Source organism: Pristiophorus japonicus, chromosome 2, assembly GCF_044704955.1.
Source record: "Pristiophorus japonicus isolate sPriJap1 chromosome 2, sPriJap1.hap1, whole genome shotgun sequence".
NCBI lineage: Eukaryota > Metazoa > Chordata > Chondrichthyes > Pristiophoridae > Pristiophorus > Pristiophorus japonicus.
The window spans coordinates 228618735-228640874 of record NC_091978.1 but is presented as its reverse complement, the minus strand read 5'-3'; the positions used below and the strand labels follow the sequence as shown (position 1 = coordinate 228640874).

The 22140-nt window shown below is 46.5% G+C and overlaps 1 protein-coding gene across 1 annotated transcript in view; it reads right to left on the bottom strand.

Annotated features, from left to right (window-relative positions):
• LOC139229933 (transmembrane protein 144-like) overlaps window positions 1–22140 on the bottom strand; it is a 124631-nt gene that overhangs the window by 77405 nt on the left and 25086 nt on the right. Inside the window, exon 5 of the mRNA XM_070861583.1 lies at window positions 5520–5600. Within this exon, the coding sequence (XP_070717684.1) occupies window positions 5520–5600 (81 nt within the window). The remainder of the gene's footprint in view (window positions 1–5519; window positions 5601–22140) is intronic.

Below are 22140 nucleotides of genomic sequence, written 5' to 3'. Positions count from 1 at the left end.
GTTGAGGGGGATGACTCATCAGGGGAGAGCAGCAGCAGCCAAGTTTATGGCACAGTGGCTGGCTCTGCTGCACAGGAGGGCAGGAAAAAGAGGGAGAGTGATAGTGATAGGGGATTCAATTGTAAGGGGAATAGATAGGCGTTTCTGCGGCCACAACCGAGACTCCAGGATGGTCTGTTGCCTCCCTGGTGCAAGGGTCAAGGATGTCTCAGAGCGGGTGCAGGACATTCTGAAAAGGGAGGGTGAACAGCCAGTTGTCGTGGTGCATATAGGCACCAACAATATAGGTAAAAATGGGATGAGGTCCTACAAGACGAATTTAGGGAGCCAGGAGTTAAATTAAAAAGTAGGACCTCAAAAGTAGTAATCTCAGGATTGCTACCAGTGCCATGTGCTAGTCAGTAGCAATTGCAGGATAGCTCAGATGAATACGTGGCTTGAGGAGTGATGCAGAAGGGAGGGATTCAAATTCCTGGGACATTGGAACCAGTTCTGGGGGAGGTGGGACCAGTACAAACCGGACGGTCTGCACCTGGGCAGGATCGGAACCAATGTCCTGGGGGAGTGTTTGCTAGTGCTGTTGGGGAGAAGTTAAACTAATATAGCAGGGGGATGGGAACCTATGCAGGGAGACAGAGGGAAATAGAATGGGGGCAGAAGCAAAAGATAGAAAGGAGAATAGTAAAAGTGGAGGGCAGAGAAACCCAAGGCAAAAAGCAAAAAGGGCCACATTACACCAAAATTCTAAATTGGGCAAAGTGTGTTAAAAAGACAAGCCTGAAGGCTCTGTGCCTCAACGCGAGGAGTATTCGGAATAAGATGGATGAATTAACTGCGCAGATAGCATTTAACGGATACGATGTGATTGGCATCACGGTGACATGGCTCCAGGGTGACCAAGACTGGGAACTCAACATCCAAGGGTTTTCAGCATTTAGGAAGGATAGACAGAAAGGAAAAGGAGGCGGTGTGACGTTGCTGGTTAAAGAGGAAATCAGTGCAATAGTAAGAAAGGACATTAGCCTGGATGATGTGGAATCGGTATGGGTGGAGCAGCGGAATTCCAAAGGGCAGAAAACACTTGTGGAAGTTGTGAATAGACCACCAAATAGTAGTAGTGAGGTTGGGGACAACATCAAACAAGAAATAAGGGATGTGTGCAATAAAGGTACAGCAGTAATCATGGGCGACTTTAATCGACATATTGATTGGGCTAACCTAACTGGTAGCAATGCGGTGGAGGAGGATTTCCTGGAGTGTATTAGGGTTGGTTTTCGAGACCAATATGTCGAGGGACCAACCAGGGAGCTGGCCATCCTAGACTGGGTGATGTGTAATGAGAAGGGACTAATTAACAATCTTGTTGTGCGAGGCCCCTTGGGGAAAAGTGACCATAGTATGGTAGAATTCCTTATTAAGATGGAGAGTGACAAAGTTAATTCGGAAACTAGGGTCCTGAACTTAAGGAAAGGTAACTTTGACAGTATGAGGCATGAATTGGCTAGAATAGACTGGCAGAGGATACTTAAAGGGTTGACGGTGGAAAAGCAATGGCAAACATTTAAAGATCACATGGATGAACTTCAGCAATTGTACATCCCTGTCTGGAGTAAAAATAAAACTGGGAAGGTGGCTCAACCATGGCTAACAAGGGAAATGAAGGATAGTGTTGAAGCCAAGGAAAAGGCATATAAATTGGCTAGAAAAAGCAACAAACCTGAGGACTGGGAGAAATTTAGAATTCAACAGAGGGAGGACTAAGGGTTTAATTAAGAGGGGGAAAATAGAGTACGAGAGGAAGCTTGCAAGGAACATAAAAACTGACTGCAAAAGCTTCTATAAATATGTGAAGAGAAAAAGATTAGTAAGGCAAACGTAGGTCCCTTGCAGTTGGATTCAGGTGAATTTATAATGGGGAACAAAGAAATGGCAGACCAATTGAACCAATACTTCGGTTCTGTCTTCACGAAGGAAGATACAAATAACCTTCCAAATGTACTAGGGGACAGTGGGTCTAGTGGGAAGGAGGAACTGAAAGATATCCTTATTAGGCGGGAAATTGTGTTCGGGAAATTGATGGGATTAAAGGCCGATAAATCCAAGAGGTCTGATAGTCTGCATCCAAGAGTACTTAAATAAGTGGCCTGAGAAATAGTGGATGCATTGGTGATCATTTTCCAACAGTCTATCGACTCTGGATCAGTTCCTATGGACTGGAGGGTAGCAAATGTAACAGCAGTTTTTTAAAAAGTAGGGAGACAGAAAACGGGTAATTATTGACCGGTTAGCCTGACATCAGTACTAGGGAAAATGTTGGAATCAATCATTAAGGATGAAATAGCAACGCATTTGGAAAGCAGTGACAGGATCGGACCAAGTCAGCATGGATTTATGAAAGGAAAATCATGCTTGACGAATCTTCTGGAATTTTTTGAGGATGTAACAAGGGAGAACCAGTGGATGTGGTGTATTTGGACTTTCAAAAGGCTTTTGACAAGGTCCCGCACAAGAGATTGGTATGCAAAATCAAAGCGCATGGTATTGGGGGTAATGTACTGGCGTGGATAGAAAACTGGTTGGCAGACAGGAAGCAGAAAGTCAGGATAAACGGGTCCTTTTCAGAATGTCAGGCAGTGACTAGTGGAGTGCCGCAGGGCTCAGTGCTGGGACCCCAGCTCGTTACAATATACATTAACGATTTGGATGAAGGAATAGATTGTAATAACTTCATGTTTGCGGATGACACTAAACTGGGTGGCAGTGTGAGCTGTGAGGAGGATGCTAAGAGGCTGCAGGGTGACTTGGACAGGCTAGGTGAGTGGGCAAATGCATGGCAGATGCAGTATAATGTGGATAAATGTGAGGTTATCCATTTTGGGGGCAAAAACACGAAGGCAGACTATTATCTGAATGGTGGCAGATTAGGAAAAGGGGAGGTGCAACGAGACCTGGGTTTCATGGTTCATCAGTCACTGAAAGTGGGCACGCAGGTACAGCAGGCGGTAAAGAAGGCAAATGGTATGTTGGCCTTCATAGCTAGGGGATTTGAATATAGGAGCAGAGATGTCTTAATGCAGTTGTACAGAGCCTTAGTGAGGCCTCACCTGCAATATTGTGTTCAGTTTTGGTCGCCTAGTCTGAGGAAGGACGTTCTTGCTATTGAGGGAGTGCAACGAAGGTTCACCAGACTGATTCCAGAGATGGCTGGGCTGTCATATGAGGAGAGACTGGATCAACTGGGCCTTTATTCACTGGAGTTTAGAAGGATGAGAGAGAATCTCATCGAAACATATAAGATTCTGACGGAACTGGACAGGTTAGATGCGGGAAGAATATTCCCGATCTTGGGGTTGTCCAGAACCAGGGGACACGGTCTTAGGATAAAGGGTAGGCCATTTAGGACTGAGATGAGGAGAAACTTCTTCACTCTGAGAGTTGTTAACCTATGGAATTCCCTGGCGCAGTGAGTTGTTGATGCAAGTTCATTGGATATATTCAAGAGAGAGTTAGATATGGCCCTTATGGTTAAGGGGATTAAGGGGTATGGAGAGAAAGCGGGAAAGGGGTACTGAGGGAATGATCAGCCATGATATTATTGAATGGCGGTGCAGGCTCGAAGGGCCGAATGGCCAACTCCTGCACCTACTTTCTATGTTTCTATGTTTCTATCTTAGTCTATATTAGGATAATTGAAGTTCCACATTATCATTACTCTGCAGTTCTTCTATTGAACTGTAATTTGCCTGCAAATTTGCTCCTCTATCTTCTTCCCACTATTTGGTGGCCTGTAGTATACACCCAGTAGCATAATAGCTTCTCCATTGTTCCTTAATTATATCCAAATAGTCTGTATCATTGGGTGTTCAATTACTTCATCTCTCTCCAGTGCTATAATAATTTATTTGATCAGTACTGCCACACCCTTCTTTTTTTCCTTCCCTATCTTTCCTGAATACCTTGTAGCCTCGAATATTAAGTTCACAATCCTCCCCTTCTTTAAGGCAGGTCTCTGTTAGTACTTGTGTGCATGCAGCTCACCAACCTTATTTACCACACTCCGTGCGTTTACGTATATGCATTCCAAACTCATCTTAGACTTCTTAGACTTCTGTGCATTTGCCTCCTGTCTGATCCTTCCTATTTCTGAACTAATCTGTACTCTAGTGCTATTTGTCTCTCCAGTCCACTGTGCACCTTATTTCTCTTCACTAATGTTTCTTCCTCATGCCCATCCCCTTCCAAAATAGTTTAAACCCTCACCCACAGCACTAGTTAACCTTCCTGGGAGGACATTGGTCCTAGCTCAGTTGACGTGCAACCAGTCCACCCTGAACAGGTCCCTTCTGCCGCAGAACTGCTCCCAATGCCCTAGGAATCTGAAGCCCTCCCCCTAGCAATATGTCTCCAGCCGCACATTAACCTGTTTTATCCTACTATTCCTATATTCACTAGCACATGGCAGAGATTACTACTATTGAGGTCCTGTTTTTTAATTTCCTCCCTCGTTCCTGAAACTCTGACTGCAGGACCTCAACCCTTTTCCTTCCTATGTCATTGGTTTCCACGTGGACCATGACTTCTGGCTGTTCTCCTTCCCCTGTCAAAATGTTCTGCACCCTCTCAGTGATGTCCTTTACCCTGGCACCAGGGAGGTCACACAACATGCGTAACTGACGACAGCCATTGCAGAAACGCCTGTCTGTCCCCCTAATGATAGAATCCCCGAGAACCACTGCATTTCCACACTTTGCTGTGTCCTCCCATGCAGTTATTTGCCACACAGTGCCATGGATATGCTCAAGACTGTACTCCTCCGAGGTTTCATCACCCTCACTGGTATTCAGCACTGAAAACTGATTTCCGTGTTCCCCGTGGCCGGAGGATTCCTATGTTGCCCGCCTCTTCCTACCCTGTTAAATGGCCACCCACTTACTATCCGCCTGAACTCTCTGTAGTTGTGGGGTGACCATCTCCTGGAACATGCACTTCAGGAACTGTTCAGTCTCCCATATGCCCTGCAGTGACTCCAACCGCTCCTAAAGCTCAGAAACCCCGAGGTCAAGTTCAAGCAACCGGAGGCACTTCCTGCACACATGATTATCCAGGATACATAAAGCGTCCTGGAGTTCCCACATGGTACAGGAACTGCAGGCAATGGGTCTCAGCTGTCCTGTCATTTTGCTTAAAAAATCCCTTTGGATCTAATTAATAATTCTGATTATTTATGTATTTGCTGTTCTCCTTGGTTTTAATTACATAGCACCAACTTTCCCCTCTGCACCACATTCCAACTTTTTAAAGTAAAGTTTCAAACTAAGAAAAGTATGTTACATTTCAGCTTGATAAAAATACACTATTTGTAGTATTTAGCACTCTTACCAAATTCCCATTGCTACTCTGTTTACAAGCCACACTATTGAGCAGAGACTCCCACCTCTGTGCACACAGCCGTGTGTGCAGCAGATATCCCTCTGATGCAGAATACAGTTCTGTACATCTCTGAACCTGTGAGTTATTACCTTAAAGCTGCCATTGCTGTTCCAATGTAGTTTAGGATGGGACTTGGAACTTTCTGTATGTCCAATCCAAACCAGCCAAACCTGAAGAAAGACCATTTTAGACATCTGATCGCATTAAACAGGTGGTATCCTCTTTTGTATATCACTGAATTATAATATAATAGAGATAATATCTAGTTAAAGAAAAGCAACTAGCATCTTCATGTACAAGCAAATATTAAAAAAAATATTAGTACAATTATTTTTTGCTTAAGCACCATCAACATTGAGTATTTAATAAACTTCCCTGAAATAGCCTTCAGGATGTATTAACCCAAAAAATATAGATAACATTTTAGATACAGTCTTCCTATCATCACAGGATTGTTGTCAGATCAAATAAAGAGTGTAAGGTCTTTAGATTGATAAATGCCATTTATTACCCCATTAATATTACAGCGCTGCGTCTGAAAGAAGCTATGAAATATTGAGGCATTGTACATGTCTTCTTCGGCACATAACATCATCTTGTGAGATGATTTCACTGAAGGAGGCAGCATAGAAGCTATAGAATGAGCTACACAAAATACAATGGCGGATGATATTTAATGAAGACAGGTGTAAAGTATTACAAATACAAAGGAAAATTGACAACATACATACTTCATGAATAGTGCTAAAATAGGAAAGATGTAATTGAAAGAGACTTAGGAGTTTTAGTAACTAAATGGTCAACATGTTCAACAGATGCAATCAATAAAGCCAACAGAATGTTGAACTACACAGCCAGATAGTAGAGTACAAGTCATAGAATCAGAATGGTTACAGCACAGAAGGAGGCCATTCGGCTCGTTGAGCCCGTGCTGGTCTCTGCAAGAGCACTTCAGCTCGTCCCAATCCCTCGCCCTTTCCCCGTAGCCCTGCAAATATTTTTCCTTCAGGTACTTATCCAATTCCCTTTTGAAAGCCAGGAATGAGTCTGCCTCCACTATCGTTTCAGGCAGTGAATTCCAGATTCTAACCACTCGTTGCATAAAAATGTTATTCCTTATGTCGCCTTTGGTTCTTCTTAAATCTGTGTCCTCTGGTTCTCGACCCTTCCACCAATGGGAACAGTTTATTTATATCTACTCAGTCTAGACCACTCATGATTTTGAACACCTATATCAAATTTCCTCTCAACCTTCTCTGCTTTAAGGAGAACAACCCCAGTTTCTCTAGTCTATCCACATAACTGAAGTCCCTGGTCCCTGGAACCAGTCTTGTAAATCTTTTCTGCATCCTCTCTTAGGCCTTCACATCCTTCCTAAAGTGCGTTGCCCAGAATTGAACACAATACTCCAGTTGAGGCTGAACCATTGTTTTATTAAGACTCATCATAACTTCCTATCTTTTGTACTCTATGGGGCCGAAATTGCCCCTTCCCTTAATTGCCACCGATTTTTCGTGCAATGCCGCCATTTTGAAAATGGTGCTCCTGCGGTATCCCGGCAGTGACCCGTTCCCCCCCCACTACCGCCCTGCTGCTGCCGATTTGTCCTAAGTGCCTCATCAGAGCCTGCACCGCCGAAGTTCCCACCTGATCGCGAAATTCTGTGGAGCCACCAGCAGCTTTTTCTGCTGATGCACTGAGCTTGGAGTACTTCTAAAATGGTGGTGCGGCTGCCATTACCGTGGAGGACCTACTGCTGCGGCCGCCATCTGAATTTTTTTTGTCGGCCGACTGCCATGTCAGCCCGACAATTATGCCCCCCGGGTTCGACTGGACTGCCAATGGGCAGCCTGGCACCCCCTCTTGGGTGCCAGGCTGCTGGCTCGGCCGAAACCCTCCCTGGTGACACAATGGATCGAACTTCAAGAATCGCACAGGCTCTCCCCTTTATGTGAAGGGGAGAGACGTGGTGATGCGCCAGCGCGATGACATTATCAGCGCTACGCTGATGACTGACAGCAGAGGACACTCCGCCCTCCAGCACGATGATGACGTCAGCATAAAGCGAACGTACTGTGTCTTGCTGACGTGTAGCAACATCGCTCCCCTTCTGTTAAAAAGGAGAGTCGCTGTGAACTCTGCAGTCACTTTAGTTGCACCCACATGGACCACCAGGAAGGGTTTTGGCCAGGCCACCGGCCCAGCACCAAGAAGGGGTGCCGGGCTGCCTGTTGGCAGCTCAACCGAACCCGTGGCCGCCATTGTCGGGCCGACTTCAGAGTCGTCCAATAATTAAAATAAAATGGCGGCTGTGCCAGTGCGCTCACCCCTTTAAGGGCGGATATGCCGGCCAGCCACTGGCAGCTCGTCACTGGGAAATGCTGTCAGGGGCACCTTATGGTGGCGGCTCCACTTCCATGGGGCAAATTTGCTCATGGGCAGAAAGGAGCCACGTCGAGTCGGAAGGTGTCAGCACGTGCCTGACGGGGTGGGAACACGGGGCGCGGCAGAAACCCGGTCCGGGGGCAGGTAAATGGGTTGGCCCATCCACCTACCCCTGGTTGGAAAGGCCTCTTAGAGGCGGTAATGGAATTTAAAGAGGGGGGCAATTTCGGCCTCCACGTCTCTTCTTACGAATCAGAAAACAGTTTTATTTATCCTGTCTCTCTGTCTCCTGCTTCTCAACTAATTACCAATCCATAGCACAAATTGACTTCCAATCCCATACACTTCAGTTTTGCTAATAAACTCTTGTATGGAACCTTATCAAATGCCTTCTGGAAGTCTGTTATATATGTGGACTTGTATTTACTCTGTACAGCCACCAGAGGGCTCATCCCCTGGAGTCCCAAGGGATCCCATAATCCCTTGGGAGCACAGGTATTTAAGGAGGCTTCCCAGGTTGGAGAGGCACTCTGGAGACCTGCAATAAAAGACTAAGGTCACACTTTACTTTGAGCTCACAGTGTTCAGCCTTACTCTTTCTCCATACACAACAACTGGCGACGAGACACAGATAGCGAACCCAAAGATGCAGAGAACAGTGGGCATCCTGGAGAAATTTTCAGAGGGAGATGATTGGGAAACTTTTGTGGAGCGACTCGACCAATACTTCGTGGCCAACGAGCTAGATGGGGAAGAGAGCGCTGCCAAACGAAGGGCAATCCTCCTTACCGTCTGTGGGGCACCAACCTATGGCCTCATGAAGAATCTGCTCACTCCAGCAAAACCCACGGAGAAATCATACAACGATTTGTGCACACTGGTCCGAGAGCATTTGAACCCGAAGGAAAGCGTTCTGATGGCGAGGTACTGGTTCCACACCTACAAAAGGTCTGAAGGCCAGGAAGTGGTGAATTATGTCGCCGAGCTAAGACACCTTGCAGGACATTGCGAATTTGAAGGACATTTGGAGCACATGCTAAGAGGCTTTTTCATACTTGGTTTTGGCCACGAAACCATACTTCGCAAACTTTTTACTGTAGAGACTCCAACCTTGAGTAAGGCCATAGCGATAGCCCAGGCGTTCATTGCCACCAGTGACAATACGATGCAAATCTTTCAGCACACAAGTGCTGCTACAAGTACTGTGAACAAAGGGATGTTGTTTTCGAATCGTAACGTACAGGGCAAGTCACACATACCTGCAGCTGCACGTCCACAGATGACTCAGAGTCCACCATCAAGGGTGATGAATGCAAGGCCATTAACACCTTGATGGCGCTGCGGGTGATCATCGTTTCCGTTAATGCCGATTCACAGAGTATGTTTGCAAGGGCTGTCGAACAATGGGGCACTTCCAACGAGTGTGCAGGCGAACTGCAAAGCCTGTTAAACCTGCAAATCACTATGTTGCAGAGGAGAACAGATCCATGGAGGATCACTACGAACCAGAGCCTCAGATCGAGGAGGCAGAGGTATATGGGGTGCACACATTCACCACGAATTGTCGTCCGATAATGCTGAATGTTGAACTAAATGGACTCCCGGTTTCAATGGAGCTGGACACGGGCGCAAGCCAGTCCATCGTGGGCAAAAAGACTTTTGAAAGGTTGTGGTGCAATAAGGCCTCAAGGCCAGTCTTAACTCCAATTCACACAAAACTAAGAACTAACACAACAGAACTGATTCCTGTAATCGGCAGTGCTACCGTAAAGGTCTCCTACGATGGAGTGGTGCACATGCTACCACTCTGGGTGGTATTGGGTGATTGTCCCATGCTGCTCGGCAGGAGCTGGCTGGGAAAGATACGCTGGAACTGGGATGACATCTGAGCGCTATCGCCCCTGACGACACATCGTGTGCCCAGGTCTTAAACAAATTTCCTTCGCTGTTCGAACCAGGCATCGGGAAATTCCAAGGAGCAAAAGTGCAGAGCCACCTAATTTCGGGGGCGCGACCCATCCATCACAAGGTGAGAGCAGTACTGTACATGATGAGAGAAAGGGTGGAGATCGAGCTAGACCGGCTACAAAGAGAGGGCATCATTTCACCGATCGAGTTCAGCAAACAAATTGCTTGTGTTGTATGATCCATGTAAGCGTTTGGTACTAGCATGTGATGCGTCATCATATGGCGTCGGGTGTGTATTGCAACAAGCTAATACTTTCGGGAAACTGCAACCGGTTGCTTATGCATCCAGGAGTCTGTCTAAGGCCGAGAGAGCCTACAGCATGATTGAAAAAGAAGCATTAGCGTGTGCCCATGGGGTAAAAAAAATGCATCAATACCTGTTTTGGCTAAAATTCGAATTGGAAACTGACCATAAACCACTTATATCCCTGTTTTCCGGGAGTAAAGGGATGAATACCAATGTATCGGCCCGCATCCAGAGATGGGCGCTCACGTTGTCCGCATACAATTACGCCATCCGTCACAGGCCAGGCATGGAAAAGTGTGCCGATGCTCTCAGTCGGCTGCCATTGCCCACCACGGGGAGTGGAAATGGCACAGCCCGCAGATCTAGCCATGGTTATGAAAGCATTTGAGAGTGAGGAATCACCCGTCACAGCCCGGCAGATCAAAACCTGGACAAGCCAGGACCCCTTATTATCTCTAGTCAAAAGCTGTGTGCTTCATGGGAGCTGGTCCAGTGTCCCAGTGGAAATGCAGGAAGCGATAAAACCGTTCCAGCGGCGCAAAGATGAAATGTCTATACAGGCAACTGCCTTCTATGGGGCAATTGAGTAGTGGTCCCCAACAAGGGCAGAGCCACCTTCATCAATGACCTCCACAGTACCCACCCAGGTCTCGTAATGATGAAAGCGATAGCCAGATCCCACGTTGATGGCCCGGCATCGATGCGGACTTAGAGTCCTGCGTTCACAGATGTAATACATGCTCGCAGTTAAGCAATGTACCCAGGGAGGTGCCGCTAAGTTTATGGTCTTGGTCCTCCAAACCGTGGTCTAGGGTACACGTCGACTATGCAGGCCCGTTTTTGGGTAAGATGTTCCTTGTGGTTGTAGACGTGTACTCCAAGTGGATTTAATGTGAGATAATGTTGACTAGCACGTCCGCTGCCACTACTGAAAGCCTGCGGGCCATGTTTGCCACTCACGGCTTACCCAATGTTCTGGTGAGCGACAACGGGCCAGGTTTTACCAGTGCTGAGTTCAAAGAATTCATGACTCGTAACGGGATCAGACATGTCACATCTGCCCCGTTTAAACCAGCGTCCAATGGTCAGGCAGAGAGAGCAGTGCAAACCATCAAGCAGGGCTTGAAGAGGGTAACTAAAGGCTCACTGCAGACTCGCCTATCCCGAGTCCTGCTTAGCTACCGCACGAGATCCCACTCACTCACTGGGATCCCACCTGCTGAACTGCTGATGAAAAAAGCACTTAAGACAAGGCTCTCATTAGTGCACCCTGATCTACATGAACAGGTAGAGCAGGCAGCTTCAACAAATTGCATACCATGTGTCACGCGAGATTGAAGTCAATGATCCTGTATTTGTATTGAATTATGGACAAGGTCCCAAGTGGCTTCCTGGCACTGTCGTGGCCAAAGCGGGGAGCATGGTGTTTCGGGTCAAACTTTCAAATAGACTCATTCACCGGAAACACTTGGACCAAATCAAACTCAGATTTACAGACTATCCTGAGCAACCCACCTTGGACCCCGCCTTTTTTGATCCCCCAACACACACACCAGTGGCAACCAGCACCACGGTTGACCACGAAGCAGAACCTATCATCCACAGCAGCCCTGCAGGGCCCAACACACCAGGCAGCCCAGCAAGGCCAGCTGCACAGCAGCCCAGCGAGGGCCCAACAAATGATTCAACAACACCAGCTTTCACACCGAGACGATCAACCAGGGCAAGAAGGACCCCAGATCGACTCACATTGTAAATAGTTACACTATTGACTTTGGGGGTGGGGGTGTTGTTATACATGTGGACTTGTATTTACGCTGTACAGCCACCAGAGGGCTCATCCTCTGGAGTCCCAAGGGCTCACATAATTCCTTGGGAGCACAGGTATTTAAGGAGGCTTCACAGGTTGGAGAGGCACTCTGGAGACCTGCAATAAAAGACTACGGTAACACTTTACTTTGAGCTCACAGTGTTCAGTCTGACTCTTTCTCCATACACAACAAAGTCTATGTAGTCAATATCCATAGAGACTCCCCTATCCACCATGCTAATAAACTGTCTAAGCATATCAACTCAATTGGTCAAACATGACCTACCTTTCACAAATCCATGCTGGCTCTATTTGACCAGCTCATACTTGTCCCAGTGCTTAGTCATTTGGGGGTAGAAATTGCTCCCCACTCGAAATGGGGCACTTCCACCCCGTTTCAATGGTTTTTACCATAGCTGTAGTTCAGGTCGCCTCTTGAGCGACATTCGGCTCTTTTTTGTTCCTTGCCTCCGAAAGTCGCTCTTAATGGAAATGACAACACATGAGGGGCAGATACATGAGCGGTGGAAGTTGGGGGTAGTGTGGAGTGACCACCGCGATGACTTCATCACGGCGCCGCATCACCATGGCTCTCCCCTTCACTTAAAGAGGAGAGCCTCTGCGATTTTAAAACTTCGGCTCACGAGGCCACCAGGGAGGGTTTGGCTGGGCCAGCAGGCTGGCACCCAAGAGAAGGTGCCAGGCTGCCTGTTGGTGGCCCGGCTGAACCCGGGGGCGTAATTGTTGGGCCAATATGGCAGTCAGCCGACAAATAATAAAACATGGCAGCAGCGGCAGTGCATCCTCCCCTTTAAGGGAAGCCGCACCGCCATTGCAGAAGGCCACAGCCTCACTGGATCACCAGGAAAAAACAACTTTTGGCACCGCTGAGCCGGCCGAAGATTTTCAGAGGGGAAAGTCGCCCTTGGGTGGTAGATCGGCGGTGCGCACGCTGATGATGCGCTTACCACAAATCGACAGCAGCGGAGTGGTAAGGAGGGGATTGGGGCACTGTCAGGAAAACGCGGGAGGGCAATTAGCCATTAGCAGCGGCCATTTTACGAAAAGTCGACTGCCACGCCACTCTGCAGCGTGGCCGCCAATTTACAGTGGTAACAGGCCTTAAGGAGAGGGGCAATTTCGGCCCCTTGCTCTCTGCACTCTGATATTAAACTGATGAGTCTGCACTTTCTCCTTTCATCCCTTCTTAAATAATTTTCAATTTTGCAATTCAAGGGCACAATTCCCAAATCTAGAGAGCTTTGAAAAAATATGACTAACGCATCTGACATTTACTCACCTATTTCTTTTAACACTCTGAGGTGGAAACCATCAGGTCCTATTATGGTCACTATTCACAAGATGCTCCTTATCGTCAGATTGTTAGCTAATTCTGGTTCGTTACTCATCATTATATCTAGTATGGCCCATTTCCTTACTGGTTCTAAATCATATCGGCCAGGAGATTTGTCTCGGGCGGTGGCGTAAAACTGGTGGTGTTACACTTAGCGCCTGATATTCAGTTCCATGGACTGTGATTGGAATTGAATATCAGGTGTTGCCTATAAAAGGCGTCTGATCTGACATTGCTCGATTTGCATCACCGCCCGAACTAATTTCTAGGCCAATGTTCAAGAAAACTGTACCGAATACTTTCTAGAAATTTATTGCCTTTATTCTGAAGAAGGTTTTATGCATTCGACAGGTTACGACTGCACTGTATGCCTGCAGGGACAACTACATCAAGTTTCCTATGACCGCCCAGGCACTGTGTGACAGGGCTGTGGGCTTCTCGCGGATTGCTGGCTTCCCCAAGGTGCAGGTTGCGATAGACTGCACCCACATTGCCTTGCAAGCACCTTTGAATGATTCAGAGGTTTAGAGGTTTGCAGGAACAGGTAAGGGATTCCACTCACTAAATGTCCAGCTGATCTGCGACGACATGCATCGCATCATAGCAGTTGATGCCAGATACTCAGGGAGCACCCATGATGCATTCATCGAGAGTGCGAGATCTGCCATTTTTCAGCAGCAGCCAGAAGGGCAGAGCTGGCTGCTGGGGGACAAGGGTTACGGGCTCGCCACCTGGCTCATGACCCCCCCTTTGTAATACCCGGACAGAAGCCAAGTGTCGGTACATGTCCCACTAAACCACACACAGCATCATTGAAAGGACAGCATTTCCGATGCCTGGATCATTCTGGAGGCTACTTGCAATGTGCCCCTGAGATGGTTGATCAGTTCACTGTCGTGTGCTGCATGCTGCACAACTTAGCGATCATGAGGCAACAGGCACTAGAAGTTGAAGAGCAACCTTAGGCGACAGGGGATGAGGAGGACGATGAGCAGGCTGACGAGGAGGAGGAGGAGCAGCAGCAGGAGGAAGCCATGCCACCACCTCAATCCACAGGACGACGGTGGAGGAGGGGGGGGACCCTGGTGCACCTATAGCCATTGCAAGAGCCTTGCGTCAGCGGTTAATCCTTGAACGCTTTGCTGCATGAAGGCTGAGCGGCATGTTTGATCATTCACCATATTGCTTGGCTGTTTGTTGCGTTAATTTAAAGAATAATGTTCATGATTCTGGTTTAATTTAAAAAAGAATTACGTTTATTAAACATTTGTACCTTGTACTTAACTTAACTTTAATAAAAATATTTTTGTTACTATCTTTAAACTTTTCCATTAAGATCATTTACAAACTTTCTTTTCAAGTTACATGACTTAAAAACTTTAAACTTTTCAATTAAGATCAGTTAAATAACAATAACATAAGAACAACAGTAACAACAACAACAGCAACAACAACAACAACAACAACAGCAGCAGCAGCAAACAAACTTTAGCTGCAGCCATCTCTCTTCCCCCTTATTCTGAGACCCCCCCGCCGATGCGCTTGCCCTTGCTGCTTCTACCCTTGGCCGCTGGAACCAAGTTGCTTTTGTCGAGGCTTGTGGACAGCGATGTTCTTGTTAGTGGGTTTGGACACTAAGAGATGGCATTGTGGAAGGCCCGGCTCAGGCCTCCTCAGCCTTTTCCTCGGACAGTGGATGCACTGGCACACCACCTGAAGTTGATCTGGGGTTTAAAGTGTAAGTGCCACCAGTTGAATCCGTCATTCGCCGCCGGCCAATGAGAGCTTGGGCATGTTCCTTTATTACAGCAGCTAACTCTGACATTCCCTCCCTAATCTGCCCCAACAGTGTATCACCTACCTGCGACATTCCCTCCCTAATCTGCCCCGACAGTGTATCGGCTACCTCCAACAGTCCCTCACTAATCTGCCTTAATCTGCCTCGATAGTGTATCACCTACCTGCGACATTCCCTCCATAATCTGCCCCGACAGTGTATCAGCTACCTCTGAAATTCCCTCCCTAATGTGTTGCGACACTGTTCCCATTTCTCCTGAGAGTGGCGTTACTTCTGATGATAATCCCGCTATCTCATGACCCACCCCACCCATGTGTCCAGGAGTGCTTGGGTAATTTCGATGCTCTCCCCACTCATTGCCATGAGCTGAACCATGTCTGTTGGATCCTGCATTTCAGAAGAGCGTTGTCAAGCTCTCCTTCCCCTCCTCACCCTGGGTGTGGCTCGCTGTAACCCACTGGGACCCGCGACCTCAGACTATGGGACACCATGAAGTGTCCCGTCGCTCGTAGCGGTCCGGAAATGGATTGGCACATCTCTGTGTGGCACCACCTCCTCCAGATTCAGTGTGACAGTCTCAATATTGGGGCCTTCCTGCTCCCCCTGATCCTCCTGCTCGTCCTCATCCTGATCTTCCTTTGGAAGTTCTACATTAAAGACTTCATCCTGGTCAGGCTCCTCTGCGAATGATTGTTCTTCTGTGGCAGGGGCTTGTGTTTCCTCAGGGATGGGCGCAACTTCTGCAAAATATAACAGAGCAGATGATTGGTTAGCAGCAGGGGAGGGGGCAGCGTGGCATGAATAGGCTCACACAATGCAGGTTCATTTGAAGGACCACGCTGAATGAAGACTTACCCTTTCTCTGTGAGCTGGGCCCAGCTTGTGCACCGGTTGTTGACTTTCTAGATCCAGTACCAATCATACCAGCGATCCTCACTTCCAGGGGTGTCAGTGGGTGCACATTTGCCGAACCTCCTCCAGTTTTTGTTCGCTCTCTTGTACGCCATCTTCCTCTGCAAAGATGAACATTTTTAAGAGAAGAGGTCTGCTAAGGTGGCTCACACAGTTGGTCACTTTTACAATTGTAATTCCAGTGCATAAATGAAAATATTACTTGCACAAACTATTTGGCCAAGGTCCTGCTACTTCTTTTTGCACTGCCTGCCAGTCCTCGGGGTGGTCACCATTGCAGAGAAATCATCTCCAACTTTGTCCCAACGTTTGTTCATTTCTCTGGGCTTTAACTGGACCTTTGTTCTGCAGCTTGTGCCATCTGCTCTCAATGATGGAAACCAGTTTCATCTGCTTGAAAATTCCTGGTCTTTGCCCCATGATCCATATTGCAGCAGCTCTGATTTTTATACTCACAAGCAGCTCTGAAAGTGCGCAGCACAACACACCCATCACGTACAACATGAGAATTATTTTTTGATGGGGGCCCATTCGGCCTAGGATAGGAGCGGCACCGGCACCTGGGGTGGGGGGCCATTCGGCCCGGGATGGGAGTGGCACTGGCGGGCGTCCTTTTGGCCCAGGATAGCAGCACCGTCATTTTCTGCTTCCAGCCCAGCCTCAGCCCTTCGTCAGCAGTTTCCAGATTCAGCCCTTCAGAGCGTCCCTCGTTACCCTGGCAACATCAGTTTTTTGGCGCAGGCATTAAGCTCCACTTACAGAGCTTAAGGCCAATGTGCGCCATGCCAAATTCAAAGTTAATTCCAGCAAAACTCGGAACTTTTTTTTCTGGCGCAGTTGGGCCACAAAAAAAATCGGACATACCTCTTCAACTGTGCCAAAAATCGCCCATGTGGAAAATTGAGTTCTTTAACTTACCTTTTTATGCAGGTTTTCTTCCTACCGCCGTTCCAAGGGATGCGCCGTCAGGTTTTTTTATCCTTATTTTTTGGTCCAAAAACGGGTCACTGCTGATCAAATATCGGGCGAAAGCGCTTTTCCAGTCTTGCACGCTGGCAGTCCGCTCCCCAGCGGTATTTCAAAATCGCCACGCAAGACTTCAGGGAATTTCCCGCTGCACTGTTTTCCGCCCAAAACGGCGAAATACAGCCGAAAAACTCAGCACAAGGTTGCGGAATTTCCAGCCCATAGACTTTAGTAAATTCAGGTATGGCATCAATCTCAGAAAGAGTCTGCTGGGTACACACAGCAAAAGTGAGAACATAACAATACTTGATATTGTGCTGAAGTTTGCTGCTTTGTTGTGATCTCACATTTTCATGAATAAGAACATAGAACATAAGAAATAGGAGAACGAGTAGGCCATATGGCCCCTCTAGCCTGCTCCGCCATTTAATGCGATCATGGCTGATCCGATCATGGACTCAGGTCCACTTCCCCGCCCGCTCCCCATAACCCCTTAGTCCCTTATCGGTTAAGAAACTGTCTATCTCTGTCTTAAATTTATTCAATGTCCTGGCTTCCACAGCTCTCTGAGGCAGCGAATTCCACAGATTTACAACCCTCTGAGAAAATAAATTTCTCATCATCCCTATTTTAAATGGGCGGTCCCTTATTCTAAGATTATGCCCCCTAGTTCTAGTCTTCTCCCATCAGTGGAAACATTCTCTCTGCATCTACCTTGTCAAGCCCCCTCATAATCTTATACGTTTTGATAAGATCACCTCTCATTCTTCTGAATTCCAATGAGTAGAGGCCTAACCTACTGAACCTTTCTTCATGTCAACCCCCTCATCCCCGGAATCAACCTAGTGAACCTGCTCTGAACTGCCTCCAAAGCAAGTATATCCTTTCGTAAATATGGAAACCAAAACTGCACGCAGTATTCCAGGTGTGGCCTCACCAGTATCCTATATAATTGTAGCAAGGCTTCCCTGTTTTTATACTCCATCCCCTTTGCAATAAAGACCAAGATTCTATTGGCCTTCCTGAACACTTGCTGTACCTGCACACTAACCTTTTGTATTTCATGCACAAATACCCCCAGGTCCTGCTGTACTGCAGCACTTTGCAATCTTTCTCCATTTAAATAATAACATGCTCTTTGATTTTTTTTCTGCCAAAGTGTATGACCTCACACTTTCCAACATTATACTCCATCTGCCAAATTTTTGCCCACTCACTTAGCCTGTCTATGTCCTTTTGCAGATTTTTTGTGTCCTCCTCACACATTGCTTTTCATCCCATCATTGTATTGCCAGCAAACTTGGCTCCATTAAACTTGGTCCCTTCTTCCAAGTCGTTAATATAGATTGTAAGTAGTTGGGGTCCCAGCACTGATCCCTGCAGCACCCCACTAGTTACTGATTGCCAACGCGAGAATGAACCATTTATCCTGACTCTCTGTATTCTGTTCATTAACCAATCCTCTATCCATGCTAATAAATTACCCCCAACCCCGTGAACATTTATCTTGTGCAGTAACCTTTTATGTGGCACCTTGTCAACTGCCTTCTGGAAGCCCAAATACACCACATCCATTGGTTCCCCTTTATCCACCCCGTTCGTTACATCCTCAAAGAATTCCACCAAATTTGTCAAACATGACTTCCCCTTCATAAATAAATACTGACACTGCCTGACCGAATTTTGCTTTTCCAAATGTCCTGCTACTGCTTCTTTAATAATGGACTCCAACATTTTCCCAACCACAGATGTTAGGCTAACTGGTCTATAGTTTCCTGCTTTTTGTCTGCCTCCTTTTTGAAATGGGGCATTACATTTGCAGTTTTCCAATGTGCTAGGTCCGCCCCAGAATCCAGGTAATTTTGTTAAATTACAACCAGTGCATCCATTATCCCTGCCGTTACTTCTCTTAAGACCCTAGAATGCAAGCCATCAGGTCCAGGGAATTTATCTGCCTTTAGTCCCATTATCTTACTGAGTACCACCTCCTTAGTGATTGTGATTATGTTAAGTTCCTCCCCTCATATAGCCCCTTGACTATCCACTGTTGGGATACTATTAGTGTCCTCTACCGTAAAGAGTGATATAAAATATTTGTTCAGAGTTTCTGTCATTTCCATGTTCCCCATTACAAATTCACTGGTCTCGTCCTCTCAAGGACCAACATTTACTTTAGCCACTCTTTTCATTTTTATATACCTATACAAATTTTTGTTATCTGTTTTTATATTTTGTGCTAGTTTACTTTCACAGACTATCTTCCCTACCTTAATAATTTTTTTAGTCATTCTTTGCTGGCATTTAAAAGCTTCCCAATCTTCTGTCCTCCCATTAGTTTTGGCAATTTTGTATGCCCTTATTTTTAATTGGATACCGTCCTTTATTTCTTTAGTTAGCCATGGATGGCTATCTTTTCTCTTACACCCTATCCTCCTCAGTGGAATATATTTTTCTTGAGAGTTGTGAAATATCTCCTTAAAGGTACACCACTGTTCATCAACCGTCCTACACTTTAATCTATTTTCCCAGGCCACTTTACCCAACTCTGTCCTCATACCTTCATAGTCTCCTTTATTTAAGCTTAATACGCTGGTTAGAGATCCAACTTTCTCACCCTCCATCTGTATTTGAAATTCAATCATTCTATGTTCGCTCATTCCATGGGGTTCCTTTACTAGGACATTGTTTATTAATCCTGTCTCATTACACAGGACCAGATCTAAGATAGCCTGACCCCTGGTTGGTTCCATTCTGCCAAATATTTAAAGCAATTGGCAGAGTGTTATACCAAAATCAATGAATAATAGTACATCTGGAATTTATGGAAATACTGAGTGATCATTAATATTTAATCTTAATGTGACTTTGATAGGCACTATTTAACTTTTGGAGTAATGCAGTAATATAAGCCACAATAGAAATGATTCAGTTATGTTATAGTTATACTGAGTCCGAGACCTATAATCCAGTGTGTGGGTTTGCCAGTTCAGATTTTCAGTGCAGCAGTTCAAAGTCATTATTTACTTTGGCACACAATACAATATGTGTTCACATGCTAAATATTGAATGCAAATTCATTTAATTAAAAAATGGTGTGTTTTTTCAAGGTCAGGGACATCATAATTATATTTCCAGGCTGAAAAGGACACATTTGTGCCAGATTGGGCTCTACTTTCAGTGAAATCTCCGCTGATCATTCACAGTTGATTACCTTATTTAGAGTGTAGCTGTACATTGTACTAATGTTAAAGTTAAAAGCTATTCAGGCTGGAACACTGTTATCCTTTGAAATAATGGTTTGCAAAGCAGAGTAATCCATGCTCCCCACCACAAAAAGGGAGGTGCTGCAGGTTAATGGTTTTTCCGAACATGACAACCTAAATAGCTCAGAGAAATCTGATCAAAAGCTTACGTTAGAACATAAGAAAATTGGAAATAGGAGCAGGAGTACGCCATTTGACACCTCGAGCCTGCTCCGCCATTCAATAAGATCATGGCTGATCTGATCATATTCTCAGCTCCATTTCCCTGCCTGCTCCGCATAACCCTTTACTCCCTTAACGCTCAAAAATCTGTCTATCTCTGCCTTAAATATATTCAATGACCCAGCCTCCACAGCTCTCTGGGGCACAGAATTCCATAGATTTACAACCCTCTGAGAGAAAAAATTCCTCCTCATCTCAGTTTTAAATGGGCGATCCCTTATTCTAAGACTATGGGCTAGAACCTCCACTTTTGTGCTTATGACCCAAAAATTAGCGTTATTCCAAGCGTGGGTGGTAAAAATGGATTCTCAGATCACCGACTTCTCGCCCATTCTCAAAACACCTAGTTTACATTTTTTTAAATGGGCGTTACCGTGAGCGGTATCAAATGGGCAGTAGCGTTAAATTTTTTTGACCTTCTACTGTAAAGTGTAGCCGTCCTTAGCAACGGCATGACAACACTTGATTCCCACGATTCTAGAGGTTAAGGGTCACCATGACATGTGTAGAAGAGGAGACAGAGAGAGAGGGAGCTCAGAGGGACTGAAGGTGTGTCCGGGTGTGATGTGGCTGCTTTGGGAAGAAGGAGGGAGACTTTAGAGCTTCACAGCAAGTATGCAAACAAAAAGTAGCTGTTACTAGCCACATATTTGACCAAATTTGCCATATAATGGAGGGAGAGGAGGAGGCATGCTGTGGAGGCTAATGCTGGAGAGAGCAGTGGGGTGGGAGAGGAGTACATTGGAGGCCGCAAAAGAGCCAGGAGGTTCTCGGACGAGGAAAATGCCTCCCTCCTGCAGGAGGTTGAGTCACGCTGGGGTGATTTGACACAGGGAGGGCGTGGGAAGCTCACCCCAAAGGCCTACCAGAGGATATGGACCAAGATAGCAGAGGTGGTCTCATTGGTGACCAACGGGGTGCGTGAGGGCAACCAATGCCACAAACGATGGAATGACCTTGTGGAATCTGCAAGTATTACATTGATTTACATGTACTTATGTAATTATATAATTTGATTTGCAACAGTCATGAGTGACTATCAGCAGATGTGAAGTCTTTCACTTTTACCAGAAATGTCTTACTCAAAGCCTGCAGTCATGGTGTACATCTTTAAGTAAAGAATGATAATAATCATAATAATCATGATTACATCTGTCAGTTAGGTGTTGTATCAGTCTCTGTGACAGTACCTAGCAATGATATCATGCAATGATTTCATGCCATGTCGTCCTGTCACCTTTTACAGAAGAAGCTAACGATGATGAGGTCCGTGCAGAGGCGAATGGGTGGGGGGGGGGCCACCAGTCCCCAGCAACATCACTGAGATGATTTTGAAAGCAGTGGTGCTTTTGTCGTGCATATGCTGTATGTAGCGCTGGACTCACCTTGTCACCCTAGCACCCCTTTCTCCTCTAATAACCTCATTTGTGTTTTGCAGTTCAGTCAGCAGTGCGGCCCCAGGCAAAGCCACAGAGGCCAGAAGGTGGGGGCGCGGGGCAGGATTTGGCAGACGATTCTACTACATCTGGTGCTGAGGAGCTCTGATTGTCACCCGTCAATCTGCTGGGTCTGTTCCCGACGGATGAGAGCGTGGACTTTGCCATGCTTCAGAACCCATTTCACTAAAGGCCATCCAGTGGTCCTCCGGTCATTCCCACTTCCACTCTGGAGGTGCCGGCCCCAAGCATCTCTCCACAGGGCCTCCCATTTTTCCCCAGAACGGCGCCGACCCCGCGGAGGCCGCGTGGTCGCGGCAGGTCTGTTCCACGAGCGCGACATGACAGC